Raw genomic sequence first — 15,105 nt, 5'->3', positions numbered from 1 at the left:
ACTCGAGAAGTAAGCAAGTCGAGTGTTGAACACTCGACAAAGGCATACTTATGGCAAACTCATATTTGTTGTTAGTATTTGTTTTTCTATTTCTGAATAATGGTCGAATGTTTACGTTTCCTTTAAAAATAATAAAATGTAAATTAAAATGTTCATATTAATACAACTATTATCTCATTCATTTAAAAATAATTAAAAAAATCAATGTGTTCCACAAGGTGGACGCCATCGATTTCGAGCTGGTTGTCATCGTCGACTTCAAACTTGAGGTTGTGCTGGTTTTTCTTGATGTTGCTTTGGTACTTATGTTGACGCTTTATAGTATAAATATTCACTATGCTCTCCATGGTCGCAGCCATGTCTATACACATATGAAGACGATGGACCAGCCTCTGAATCATAATATCCTGAATCAAATGCTAGCATCATCATCATCGAACTAACATAATCAGTTTGGCTTCATGTCTACATCATAGGAGGCAATTCTTTCACATTGTGGGCAACCTCATCAAACTCATCATCTTCTTCTCGAACATGTCCCCTACATCTTGGAACTGGTGGATGAACAATAGGTATATCGTACATATAATGTATCTCCTCCATATAGCTCTCGTTGTTACTGCATATAGCAAGAATCTGGTTCGGATCATTTGCAACGTCATGGAGTCTATTATTGTTCGATCTCTGTGAATTATAAAATGATTAGACAAAATTTAAAATAAATTTAAATTAAAAAATAATTAGACAATATTTATTTGTGTACCAGATGACTCTCAACTACTCCTGGACGAGTAACGTAGTGCCTTGTAATATTATTGTACCAATCGATATAATTTTGAGTGACATCTCTATCAAATTGCCCAATAGAAACCCCCATTGCAATAAATCTTGCACGATAGTGCCAACGTACTACCAAATGTGCAACGTTTTCAAATCAATCTCCAGTTCTTAAGTCGATGTCATGCAGTATGGGTTCAGTATTATAAGGCGATGGGACATCCTATTAGAACCCAAATTGTCTCATTACCCTGTTAGAAAGATGTCACTCACCAATGTGAAAACATATATGAGGACTTATCGTCCTTCATATGTCTTGACTGTTTATACAGAAATTGGGCAAAGTGTTCATAATAGCTTTGTACGGCTCCCAAATAATCTGAAACATAAAATATTATATCAAAATAATATTAAAGAAAAACACATTAAAAATTTGTATAAAAAATTCAATTTGGTTCAGTATCAATGTACTTGATTAAGTTGAAGCAGATCAAACATGTATTTGTACTGACTAACTACATGTGTAGTTGTTCTAGTCACACAAAATTTCTCTCCACCTATATTTTTAAATTAATAATTTAGATTTTGAATTAACTAGATCAGTTATATCAAAATATTTGTTAAATTAAATTGAGCGCCATTTACATGTAGAACCATAGGCTCGTCCAGCTAATTGAGCGCCATTTACATGTTGGAGCTGTTGAGCCATTGTTGGAAATGGTTCCCAAGCCTATAACTGCAAAAGTATCAGAGGCCCAACGATCTCACGAACTTTAGATTTTGTTGCTTTGCATAGCTATCTATACAGTCATGCCAAACATGTTCCACCCCAAGAATATCGTCTTGCATCATAGAGGTTAGCTAACAATGGCAAGAACATCAAGTGAACAAAATAACTTGATTTGTCAGAAAATAGACTTCCATCCATCATCTGTAATATATATGCTCGGTATATTTCATGACAGTTTCCTCGTTCGCATCATTGGTGAGCTTATGAAATTGTGTCCCTAACCATATCAAACTTAACTCTGATTTTTTAATTTTATCGATGGGTGGAGTTACAAAGAGGAACAATTGACAAATATGTAAATAGTCATCATACATCACTCCGGAGACCGACTCACCATCAATAGGTAACTCGAACAATATTTCTATGTCCTATAGAGTGATAGTGCACTCTCTAGTGGGCATATGAAATGTATGTGTCTCAAGCCTCCATCTCTCGACTAGTGCTGTGATGAGATGCCTATCTAACTGAATGAATCCCAATCTAACAACTCCATAAAATCTAGATGTACAAAGTAACGGTGGTATTCGAGGGTGGAGTGGGATAATGCAATGAACAACTGTCTTTCGACGTCCTTCGATTATGACCTAAATGATTACAAAAATGATTCCATAACTGTCTAGAGCCTATCTTCGTAATAGATTTTACGTGTTTATTTCCCTATTTTGTAGGTACCCAGCCATCAAGAGGTAGAATTAATCATTGGGTGAAGAATGTGGTTAATTTGAAGCAATTTGGAGTTGATTTGAACATTCAAGCTTCAAAGAAGTTGAAATTACCAAAATGACATCGTGTTCCACCGAGTATAATCAGTCATCGAGTATCACTGAGTCAAAGGCTATCGAGTATAATCAAGTACAATGCTATTGAGTAATCGAGTATCGAGCATCGAGTAAAAGAGCATTGTGCATCGAGTATCGAGTTTTTGACAGAATGCTCAGCGTTGCAATGTTATTCCTGCGTTTCAATGCTCCGAGTTGGCAGCACGCCAACGTTGCAACATTTTCCTGATGCTCGTAGCCTTTCTTGTTGAGCGTTGCAACGTCGTTTCTAACATTGCAACGCTGCAATGTTTTCTATAAATACTCCTCTTCGATTTTAGGTCAAAATATGTGAACTTTGGAGGCCGAATCGATGGAGGCCAAAGTAAAACTTCCTTCTTCTTCCTTTCCCTTTAGAATTTTGTATCTTTAGGTTAGTTTTTCTTTTTATTTTGGGTTGTAATCGATGGATTTGATGTGCATCTCGAATTTGTCTATGATTAAGAGGTAACTTCTATATAATTTCTTTTGAGCAAGAGCCCTATGTTTATTTCCTTGAGGTTTTCTAATTAATTTAATTGATTATTGTAAACCCTTTGGGTGGAGTCATTTTAATATTAACAGAGTTTCTTTGAATTTTTTTGACAAATTAATTTATCAAAATTCTTGTTTGCAAAATCATCATAGTCTATGCATATATTGATTGATTTAGTTGCGCAAATTAGGATTGCATGTGTGAAATCTAGACTTTTTCTTACCAAACTCATGTATGCCCTGATTTTAATCTTTCCAAACAAATCATGCACTTTCCGGCTTGTAGTATGTCTCAACAATTAACCCATTCGTAATGCGATTCAATTTTAACTTGTATGTCGCTAAGAAGAAAGAGTTGTAAATTGAATTAGGGCTAATTTGGTTTATTATTGAATTTGGCTAATTGGGCTATAAGATTTTCTAATAGGTTGAGGGATTGACAAATTTAGTGTAATTAATTGATGCCTAATGAAAGAAATTGCATAGAAAACTCTCTTTCTTGCTCTCGGAATTAGATAGACTCCTATTCTAGATTATATTTACCTTTTTATTTTAATTTCACGCATATATCTTTTCCACACAAAACCCTCCATTTACCGCTCTAATTAGAAAATTAACTTAACGAAACCAATTGCGCTTCTCTGCGGATCGACTCGGACTTACCATTGTTGCTATGTTTTAGTAGTGATAGGAGTAGTTTGGTGATTTTACAAATTTTCTTTTGATCAAGTCTGAAGCTTATTAACATGTAAGTTTTGGGCTTGTCAGCTATCTATTACATTCATATCCAAACCGTTGAATGTATTTAAAGGTAACTCATGTTCACAACCACCAAAATCCAACTCTTCAAATTCATCATTTGTTTCTGTTATAAAATCCATATATTGATTGTTAGCTACCATATCTTCATCATCACAAGGTGGTACAACTGATTTAGAATCAATGTCAATATATTGAGTCGGATCTTCAAACTTACTAAAGGGTGCATTCATGTTTATATCCAACCCTACCCTATTCACATTAACATATAAATGCACTAACTTCGGGAGTGGCATCACGATTGAGAACATCAAGTTCATTGCTTGTTCATTAGGAATAGGGAATGACATAAACCTTACTGATCTTGATGGTGTTAGATTAGGACGTCTATATATTATTTCTAATTGATTTGCTCTCATATTTACACCAAGTGACATTCCTATCATTTCAACGAATTGTTGAAAAACAAGTCTACTGTTTACCTTGATGCTAAAACCACCACATAGTGGTTGGTCATAATAAACTCCATCAATACCATCAATCATACTACCATTTGTAAACAACATAAATCCCAAACATTTGTTCGCCATTTTCTTAAAAAAGGACAAACAATACATTACAAATTATTTTACTACTTATCAAAGTTAAATACAAACTTAAATACAAACAAAAATATAAATAAAAACAAAAAATATATATTAAATAACAAAAAAACCTTTTTGTATTAAATAATATCAATATGTAAATATATAAATATGTATTAAATAACATCAATATATAAATATTATTGAATTCAACGACTATTAAAATTTATTAGGATTATTATGATATTTTATGAATAACTTAAATATGTTATTAATAATGATATAAATTCATAGTTAGTAACTTAGTTTAGTTATATTTATATTCTATATGTTCATATTACCAACTGCATGTTTTAGTAATGTTATTATATTGCAATATATATGTACTTCCTAACATTATAATATATATAACACATCACATAAATTTTTATTTAAATTATATAAAAAACATATTTAAATCATAAAATATATAACTTTATATTTCCTAACATTATAATATTACTTAAAGTACACAACATATTAAAATGTTAATAACGAATTTCATGTTCTTTCAATATAGGCATACAAATCATTTTACATTTTGAGAACATTTTTTAAAAAAGCAAGCTTACACCTAATTTGATTTTAATGCTTAAAAAACATATTTAAATCATAAAATATATAACTTTATATTTCTTAACATTATAATATTATTTAAAGTACACAACATATTAAAAAGTTAATAACGATTTTCATGCTCTTTCAATATAGGCATACAAATCTTTTTACATTTTGAGAACATTTTTTAAAAGAGCAAGGTTACACCTAATTTAATTTTCATGTTCTCTTTCTTTTAAAAAGCAAAGTTACACCTAATTTAATTTTAATGCTATCTTTGGAGCAAGATTACATTCGGTCTTCATATATGAGGAATCAAAATGGTATATCTAGAATAATATAAATATAAAAAAAGATCTTTTAAAATATAAAAAATATTTGAAAATATTTACATTTTATAGCAAAAAGTTTTCAAAAGTGCAGCATTTTTGGAACTTTTGCTATAAAGTGTAAATATTTATTAGATTTTTCTATTTATAAGAATTTCTCTATAAAAAAAACTAGTAATAAATAGAAAAGGACGAACAATACATTTCTAATTATTTTACAACTTATCAAACTTAAATACAAAAAAAAAAATATATAAACAAAATATTAAAAATATTAAAAACTAATAAAAAATTTGAACATCAAACTTAAATAATAAAAGAATTGAATATTATAAGAAATATATATTAAATAACCAAAAAAAAAAAACTTTTTGTATTAAATAACAACTTTTTTTAAATGTACTAATACTAAAAGACTAACACTAATACCAACAAAATCTAATATTATTTAAAATGCAGAAAAAAATATTAACATGGTAGGTCTAACATCATATAATAAGATTATCAATATGTAAATATTATTGAATTCAACAATTATTAAAAAGATTAACCTGATAGATCTACTAACATCAATATATAAGGAATTAAAATGATATATCTAGAAAAATATAAATATAAACAAACTCGTGATAAGTAAAAAGTAAACTCACAAATTCAACCGCAATTTTACTTTTTTCCTTAAAGTGACAATGATCCCTTTTTTCTTTGTTATTTATTATTCTACAACAAAAACTACGAAAAAATAGAATATTTTATGAGAATATAGATCTATAACTTGTTTTTTATTTAGAAAAAAGCTAGAAATTTTGTTGAATGAACGTTATCTTTTTTGTTCTTTGTTTCCCAAACAACAACAGAAACTTAATATATATATATATATATATAATAGCATGAGAATAGGAAAAAAATTTATAATTATTTTTAAAAGAATTGAAACTTTGTAGGGTAAATGTACAAACCTTATAATTTGATGGACGAATGTAGGGAAAAAGAGGATTTAGTAACAATTTTTTAGAAGAGGAAGAAGAAGGAAAAGATGATAGACAAAAGAGTAAAAAATGAAGAGTGATTTTTTTATAAGTTTTTTAAAGAGAAGAGAACAAAATTTTGAGAAGTTTTGGAAGAAGAAGACGAACGCAGAGAACAACGAGCGCAATAGCAAGGCGGTGGAGGAAGGTAGAGGGAAAATTGTGATTTGGGAAGTTGATGGTGGGGGTTTAAAATATTGTAGGTTGAGTTTTGAAAACTCAACCCACGGATTAATTTTGCATGTAGAAATTGCAGGCTGGGCAATTGGGTAGGTGGGAGATTAAAGCTGATTAAAGGTGAGCCAATTGGGCAAGTGAGATGGGACGGGACATGCGTCAAGTGTTGAAAACTCGACAAATGTAGGTCGAGTTTTCAACATCGATCTTACTCTTGGAGTTCTCAAAACTCGATCTTACTCGTGGAGTTCTCAACTTAATCCCTCTCTCTTCCTCGGACTGTCAAACTACCGTATATTTCTAAATACTTTCCAAACTACCCTAATTCACTAAATAGTTTTCCAAACTACAATATTTTAATAAAACATCCTTTCCTCTTCCCTCTCATTTCTCCTTCCCCCCTCTTTTTTCTCCTTTCGGCATTATGAGTTGCAGGCAATAGACGATGGCATGGCGTGAATTGATGGTTCAACAGAGATGACACGAACGACTTGGGACGAATCTGACGGACAACATGGGATGAATCGAGGGTGACAGGTTGAGTAGATTTGATCGACGATATGATGGGGCAAGCAAATCTGATCAACAAAGATAGGGGAGATATCTGTGGCAATCACGACTGAAGAAGAAGAGATGAAGATGAAGGGTTATGTATTATAAACCCCCATATGAAGATGAACTTTATTTTTTTCTATTTTTTATATACTGTGATATATATGTGTTTTTTTTTAAAGCTTTTGTAGGACATTTGACATATACTGTAGTATATGTATTCATTTATTTGATATAAACAAGTGTTTTTTTTTATTATTATTTAGACTTATTGTATTATTATATATATACTGTGATATAAATAAAATTTATGAAGATTTATATACTGTGCTATATTTCATATATTGATTTATACTGTGATTTATGTCAAGCATTGAGTCAACTTCTAATTTATAAACCATAGTATATTTCATATATTGATTAGAATATTTCCAAATACCTAACAAAATGTTCTAAGGTATATTTAAAATAATCACGAATCCGTCAAAATGTTCTAAGGTATACTAATCAAATTAAAAAATATTTATAAAAATATATGACCAAAGATATGATTGTTAGGTAAAAATCCCAATTTTTAACTACCTCGATTCAAACCCTCAATATTAAGTTAGTTACAATTTTAGAGGATCATTCCCACCAAATAAAAGAATCAATTTTTTATTACACACCTACTTCTCTAACAATATCATTCTTCAAAAAAAAAAAAAAAAAAAAAAAAAAACATTACATATATTATTTGGTCAAATTCGATGGCTTGAAGCATGAACATCACTAATGTGACAGGTGACATGCTAAATATTATTCCATAATATATTAGAATATATATGAAGCCACTTATATATTAAATTATTGGTAACTTTTGGAATTCATTTCTTCAAAGCAAGCAAATTCGTTGTCAATTCCATAGACAACATCGAATAATATTATATATTAAACCAAATATTACAAATCTATTAAAATTAAAATACGTTATAGCCCATCTATTTTTTGTCGTAAGGTTACTAAATTTTTTTTCTTTTCTTCTATATAATATTTATATTAAACAAAAACTGTCGTTGCGTTGACTAGTCAACCCAACGACTATTTACCTAGCATCATCTAATTAAATATTATACAGTAAATTAAAATTAAAGGTTCCACAACCTATATATAATCTTCAAACGTGTTTTCCACTATTTTAATTTACCGACCTATCTATCCGACATAATTTCCAGTTTTTTAAATTCAATATGGTGGAAATTTGAACCATTATACAACATTTTATGTCGGCTACATTATACAAATTTCAACACATAATTTTCAACCGACTGTATGTGAAATGTACCATATAAAGTTTATTTTAGATCTTACAAGTAAAATTTAGATTAACACAAAAGTACAATTTCGATTTTGTTAAATTATTGAATGACCCTAAAGATTAAGTTAATAGGTGAAGGTAAATTTAATGTTATATCATCTAAACGATTTTCTTTCGCTTTGATTGTTCCATTGTCTTTGTCAATATACGTATTTAAATCTTTTAATTTTGTCTTTATATTTTTAAATTAATTATTACGGCAATCGTAATTTTTTTTTTTAAACATTGGAAGAAGGAATGGAAAAGAAAAGTGTGTGCTGTTATAGGTAAGTTTAGATATATAAAAAAATACAGGAGAGAGAATCAAAGATTGAGGGCAAAACCAGAAAAGTGATTCCATCCCAATAGGAAACAAACCCGTTTGAGGAGCCAACGAAAAGTGGGCAAGACAATTGTGTCACTTGACCAAATTGGGCTACCTAGGTCTCGGGGGAGGCTGAATCGAGGCTAACCAACCCCATTCCTTGAAGTCTGTAAACTCCTATATTGGCTCGTCCCAGCCTTCTAGAGTCATATCCTAAAACGACCTAGAATGAGTAGGAAACATGTACAGGTGAGGCACCAACAAAGAGTGGGTGAGGGCAATTGGGCCACCCGATCCAATTGGCCTGTTTTGGCCTCAGAGGTCGAGGCTGAGGCCAGCTTACCCATCTATTTGGTTCTCCTTGTGCAGTCTAATCCTATCCACTAGAATAACATTCCTAATAAGATTAGGAGAATGAAATAAAGGTTACTTAATACACGACAAAATTTGTATTTATTAATATTTTAAATATTGAACTTTCGAACTTGATCAAGGGTATAGTCTTTTATTAAAGTACTAAAACCTTAATTGTTGAGAAAGTTTAACACTATTTCTCTACTGAATGTCCACTGATATTGCTTCTATTCCTCTACTGAATGTTCACTGATATTGACTAAGGGTTTAGTTTTTTATTTGTTTAACATTAACATGAGATGAAATTAATTATGTAAATTTAAGGACCATATAAAATGGACTAATTTTGGATACAGTCCTTTATATAGTTCTTCAATCAACATATAGAGCAAGCATTAGTTCTAGTGATTAGTTAGCTTTTCTTTTTTAGTAATGAAATAACATAGATATAGATACAATAATAAAAGTCTAAAAACTTGTAATATTTTACAGTATTGGATTGGATTAAACAGAGATAATTAAATCCATTTCTAAATTATGAATACTTACGACATGTTTGTGAACGATTCTAGAAGGGTTAAAATCACTTTTATCATTTTTAAAATCACTTGATACATGTTTTTAATTGTTTCAAATCAAATTTAATAATATGAAAAATGTGTTTAAAAGTGTAAAATAGTTAAAATCACGCTTTTTCCATGTTCAAACTTTGAAATCACTCCCAAACACATCTTTAATGACTCAAAATCAATTTAATGTTTAGTTACACACTTTAAAACATAAATCTCATACTGCTAAAATTGATTTTGAATTATTAAAATTGAATTCGAATTATTTTTTAAATTCCACTTCTGTTCCTAATCTTTATTTAACATTTTTCTTGATGGTGTGGAAAGCAAGTTGTGTTGATGGATCCTTGTAGTAATCTATCTGTTTATTTTTTTTTATGCATTATTTTCTTGTGATTGGATTGAATAAGTTTTTCTCTTTACATCTTTCATTATTTTCCTTTGAAGCTCTCATTATTGCTAACACTTGAAGAATGTTTGATAAAGATTGAGTACATCCACACAGGTACAAAAAATTAAAAGTTAAGAGTATTGGTGTAATAAGCAATAATTTGTCCTTTTCCAAATCCTACGGCTGCTGCACAAGCGCTTCCAACTCTTGTTTCAGGGTCTGAGGAAAATCTCATAAGTAAGGTAATAGAGTAAGTTGGGTTCTATTTTTGAAAGTCCCACGAAAGAATCATCACTGACTGAAACACTTAGAAGAGTTCTCGTGTCAATTGCCAACTTTGGCATGAAAAAAGGTAAAAGAGCGAGAGTTCGTGCTATTGTTGACTCCTTTTTGTACGAGTAGTGAAGAACTATAAAGAGCAGTGGTTAGACCTGGCTTGCCTACAACCAAAGCATTAGAAGCCCTTAATTAAGGAGGCCTTTAGTAAATTTGGAGCGTTCCCTAGCTTGATTCTTTCTTTGCTTCCATCACTCATTGCTAAAACACAATCCTAGTATAAGTCGCAATTAACTTGATGCACTTTGTTGGACGGCCTACTCATGCTGCTTCGGTGGTGCTTTTTCACCTTCTTTTCACTCTGGACGTTGAAATACTATTTTTTTTTTTTTTTTTATTATTGTTTAGAGCCACTGATGAGTATATGAAAGGGGCATTAGATTTTTTAGAAAAGTTAAAGAAGGATGTAGGAGATGTGGAAACAAGTATGTGCCATTGCAAAGATTGTAGGAAAATGAGTCATCGTACATTTGATATTGTTTATGAGCATTTAGTCATTAAAGGAATGGACCCAATATATAAGATCTGGTATCATCATGGTGAGGAAGTTTTTGCAAATGACGAACTTGAGGACATATATATGTTTGATACATTTAACATGTACAGATCTACATATGAAATAGAAGAAGTGGATAATGGTGATCTTGCTCATCAAGTATTGATAATGAACTTAATCAAACAATGGAAGGTACAAAGACCCCTTTGTACCTAGAGAGTACAAAATTCACAAAGATGACAGCTATTGTAGCCTTATATAAACTAAAAGTTGTGAATGGTTGGTCAGATAAAAGTTTCAGTGACTTAATAGAACTATTGCATGATATGCTACCTTTAAACAATGCCTGTTTGCTGCATCCATAGCCATACGTGCTAGTACTCAATTTTTTATCTCAAGATCCATTTATGATGTTAAGAAAATTTTCAAGACATTTGATTTGGGATATCAAAAGATTCATGCATGAGTAAATGATTATTGCCTATTTTGAAAAGAAAATGAAAACTTAGAAACATGCCTACATTGTGATTTGTCTAGACGGTTGATGGATGCTCGTACTAAATTAATTAGATAAGGTGTGCCTGCTAAAGTTTTAAGATACTTTCCTATCATATCAAGGTTGAAGCGAATTTTAATACCTACGAAGTTGTTGAGAACTTATTATGGCATTCAAACCATAAAGGCAGTGATGGTAAGATGTGACATTCGGTTGATTCAGTAGCATGGGAACTAATCAACACGAAATGACTAGATTTTTCTATGGACCCATGTAATTTAAGGTTTGGGCTTGCCGCTAATGGTTTCAGCCCGTTTTCTAACTTGAGTAGCAGGTATAGTTGTTGGCTAGTAATACTTGTTACATATAATTTACTGATGGTAGCGCAAGTGAACGGGTCAAATTATAATATAGTAAAATGGTTAAGCAACCGAGTATCGTCCTCTGAGGAATTGGTTCGACTCTTTTAGCTATTCAGAGGTTCCTCTAATTTTATTTAGGGGACCGTATTCTGATGAGAGCCTAATTAATCTAATCCTAAAAAGCAAGAAAAGATAAAATTGGGGTGAAACTAGAGAAAGACACGTTCTAGGGTGTGATTTCGTTAAACAGATTAACTAAATTAATTATTTTGACCTTAGATTGATTCAAGCAAATTATAGATTTAGGAGTCTTTTATCCAGGTATCCTCTCTCAAGCTGAACCCTTTCTAATGACTAACCACTGACCCAAATGTCTTCTATCGCCTAACTAGCCATAGCATTAAGTTCCTCTGTCAACAATCTCTATTAATCTCCTATCATTCTCGTGCATACTTGATTAACAGTTTAACATGCTAGATCCAACTTAACACCTTCTCTCACGAGACAGACATTAAGTAAAGAACATTCAATTAGTGATCAGTTAATCAAAAGCATTAAGAACAAACATGCTGAAATAATTATGCATAAATTCAATCCATGAAGCGACTAATTCAGTTTTAATAATCCATAAAACTAAATCAACACCCTAAAAACATAAGTTAGTCACTTATGGTTACAATACAAACATAGATCATTTATGAGGTTTCTAAACACAAAGGATAGAAAATAAAAAGGGGAAGAAATTGCAAGTCGTGTTCTTGACTCTCGTCCTCGAATCCAGAATCCCAACCCAACAAACTCTTCAAATCTTTGATCCTTTGAAGCTCTGAGATGCTGCCTCTATCCAGAATTACACTTCCCAGGGAGGCCTCACCGAAATATTGCTTTACGCTCTCAAAATAGCCTTAAAAGTGCCTCCTTGAATCAAATCGACCAAAAACTTCTTATATAGACAGTAGTCGCAGCGTTGCAATGCTCTAATGTAGCATTACTAATCGTAGCGTCGCAACATTGCAATTTTAGCATGATGGTAATTTTAGCATTACTAATCGTAGCTTGCAACATTGCAAGCAGCGTTACGACCTACCCTGTTTCCATGAGCTTTTTGCCTTGCAGCATCACAAGCAACGTTACAACGTTTGTTCAACACTGTCTCCCTTCGATTTCCGAATTTTCTTTCCTTTTTCTCTATTGATCAATGCCCTAGGTCAAAGCTTCGACCTTCATGGGGGTATTTTGGTCATTAATCTTCCGAAATTGCTTGTTCTCATCCAATTGCTCGATTTCCTACAATCAAACAATAAAGTATCAAAGATCTCAAATTAAGCATAAAACTAACTAAATTCTAAGCCCAGAAAACGTACTTTTTTTATGCGTTTTACCACCCAAAACTTAGAACTTTACTAGTCTCGAGCAAAGAAAGAACAAGACTATAATGAAATTTAGACAAGCATGCGAATGACTCAAAACCTCATCATTCAGAAGAAGTATATTAGATCCATTAATAGAAACTTTCAAGTACATCCCAACATTAAAAGATTTCAAGGCCAAATCTCACCATCTCCCAAGTGTGTGTGCAAATCACATTTAATTCAAAACATAAAAACTAAAGTTAGGTTCAAGAGAGCTTTTCCAGTTTCCCCCCTACTCTAGCTCATGCACCAATCATCAAGCATCCACACATTTAAGAAAGTAATATGTCCACTAAGGTACCTTGTTTTTATATATATATATATATTTTAACAACAAAAAGGGCCCTAAACTTGCATCATTTTACCTAGGGGCACTAGCTTTCACACATCCACTGTAGAGAACCATACCTAGTCAACTCTCAGGTATCCTAACTGATCATAACAACAATGACTTTTTTTTACCCCATCCATGCATACACATTACAAGTTTAAAATAATAAAAAGATATTTCTTTTAAGCACATGAGTATATACTATCATTTTTTCCAAAGGCAATAATAATATTCTTTTGTTTTCCTCTTAGTCTAACATTATAAATCATCATGTACATCAACCTTTTAATCGGTAGGACCTTTCAAAGTGACAACCAAATACACTACACTTAATCCTTCTTTTAGTTAAAGTTTCTAAATTAAAGTGACTACATACTCATGCTATGGGAGACTCAAAGAGGGACTTAAAGACAATTTAATTCAGGAGTATGTCATCCTATTTCCACAATAGATCATTTAACATGCAAATTTAGAATAACTCATAGGCAATCATAATCACTGCATCCTTAGCAAATTTCACAATTTAAGCACAAGATCCTCTTTTTAATTAAAAAAAAATTTAAAATTTTTCTTAAAATTCAGCCACTCAAAACAATTAATCAATAATCATGCATAAGACAATTTTTCTAAATAACATGCATAGTAGGATAAAAACACAAGACAAGCAACAATATGCAATACGTCCCCCACCCCAAAATTAGAAACATGTATTGTCCTTAGTGCAATAAAATAAACACAGGGAGTGAGTGAAACTGGCCTGATTAATGAAGTAATCCACATGTGTCGGGCTTGCAAACATGCTTTAATTTGAGGGCCCCTGTAAAATCTAGACTAGAAAAAGATAAGAGCCCAAACCACGAGTGCTTAACTAAAAATAAAAATAATAAAATGAACTAAAATAGAAAAAAGAAAATAAAAGCTTGGGTTGCCTCCCAAGAAGCGCTATGTTTAACGTGTAATCTAGACGACATGGGAGATTGTTCGTCAAGGTAAATAAAAATTCTCCCATTTTTCAAGTCCCTTCTTGCTTGAATCAATATAACCTACAAAGTTTTGTAGGCTTTCCATCTTCTCCTAGGTACCTAAAAGCAGAAAATTATTTTTGGAATTTTTAATTTTTGGAAAATAAAAAGACTGAAAATTAAAAGTAGACTCAAACTGACACGACTCATTAGAATATAAGAGAGAAAGATCAATGGCAAAAGGACTCTCAAGTGATGGAACATAAGGCTTTTCAACCTCGACCTTAATCACTTGAACTTCCTTATCTAAATTAGGCACATCTTCTTTCTCAATCTCATGAACTGACTCTTGATATGACTCTAATGCTTCCAACTCATCCCAATCATCAAAATCTACAATAACTGACCTCCCTACTTCAGTGACATTTGAAATATTTTTCTCAAACAAGGCTCTAAATGCATCAACCATCAGACTAAATTGATCTCTTAAATGTTTCAGGGCTGCCACATTCTCCACCAGTTGAGCTTCTATCCTATCCATTCTTATCCTCTCTTCCATACAAAACCTCCTAAATTGGGACTCTAAGATAGACTCTTTTAACTGGTCCTCAAAAGAAGGTTTCTCCTCTACTGGGGGTGGATAAACATAAAAACTCCTATGGTCATGGGATGGATAAGTGATGGGATATGGGTATAGGTTGAAAGACATTAGTGGTGGTAGTAGTGTTGGACCTAGATTAGGTTCGTAAAACTCATAAGGCCACCCAAAATTATGATAAGACATGGTAAAACAAACACCACAAAAGACACACAAGAGAAAACTCAAATAAAAAAAATAAAACAAAATAAT

At 31.6% G+C, this 15,105-nt stretch overlaps 1 protein-coding gene across 1 annotated transcript; it reads right to left on the bottom strand.

Annotated features, from left to right (window-relative positions):
* Window positions 1-303: 303 nt before the first annotated feature.
* On the bottom strand, window positions 304-14,796 carry LOC150036663 (uncharacterized). The gene is given in 3 exon segments (XM_090313205.1): window positions 304-684; window positions 764-909; window positions 14,457-14,796. Coding segments are annotated over 3 exon segments (867 nt in total).
* Window positions 14,797-15,105: the final 309 nt, after the last annotated feature.

The sequence above is a fragment of the Benincasa hispida genome, chromosome 4 (genome assembly GCF_027475165.1).
Source record: "Benincasa hispida cultivar pf3 chromosome 4, pf3_genome.v1.1, whole genome shotgun sequence".
In the NCBI taxonomy this organism is placed as follows: Eukaryota; Viridiplantae; Streptophyta; class Magnoliopsida; order Cucurbitales; family Cucurbitaceae; genus Benincasa; species Benincasa hispida.
Note: the sequence above shows the minus strand (reverse complement) of the source record. Positions and strands in the feature narration are given on the sequence as shown.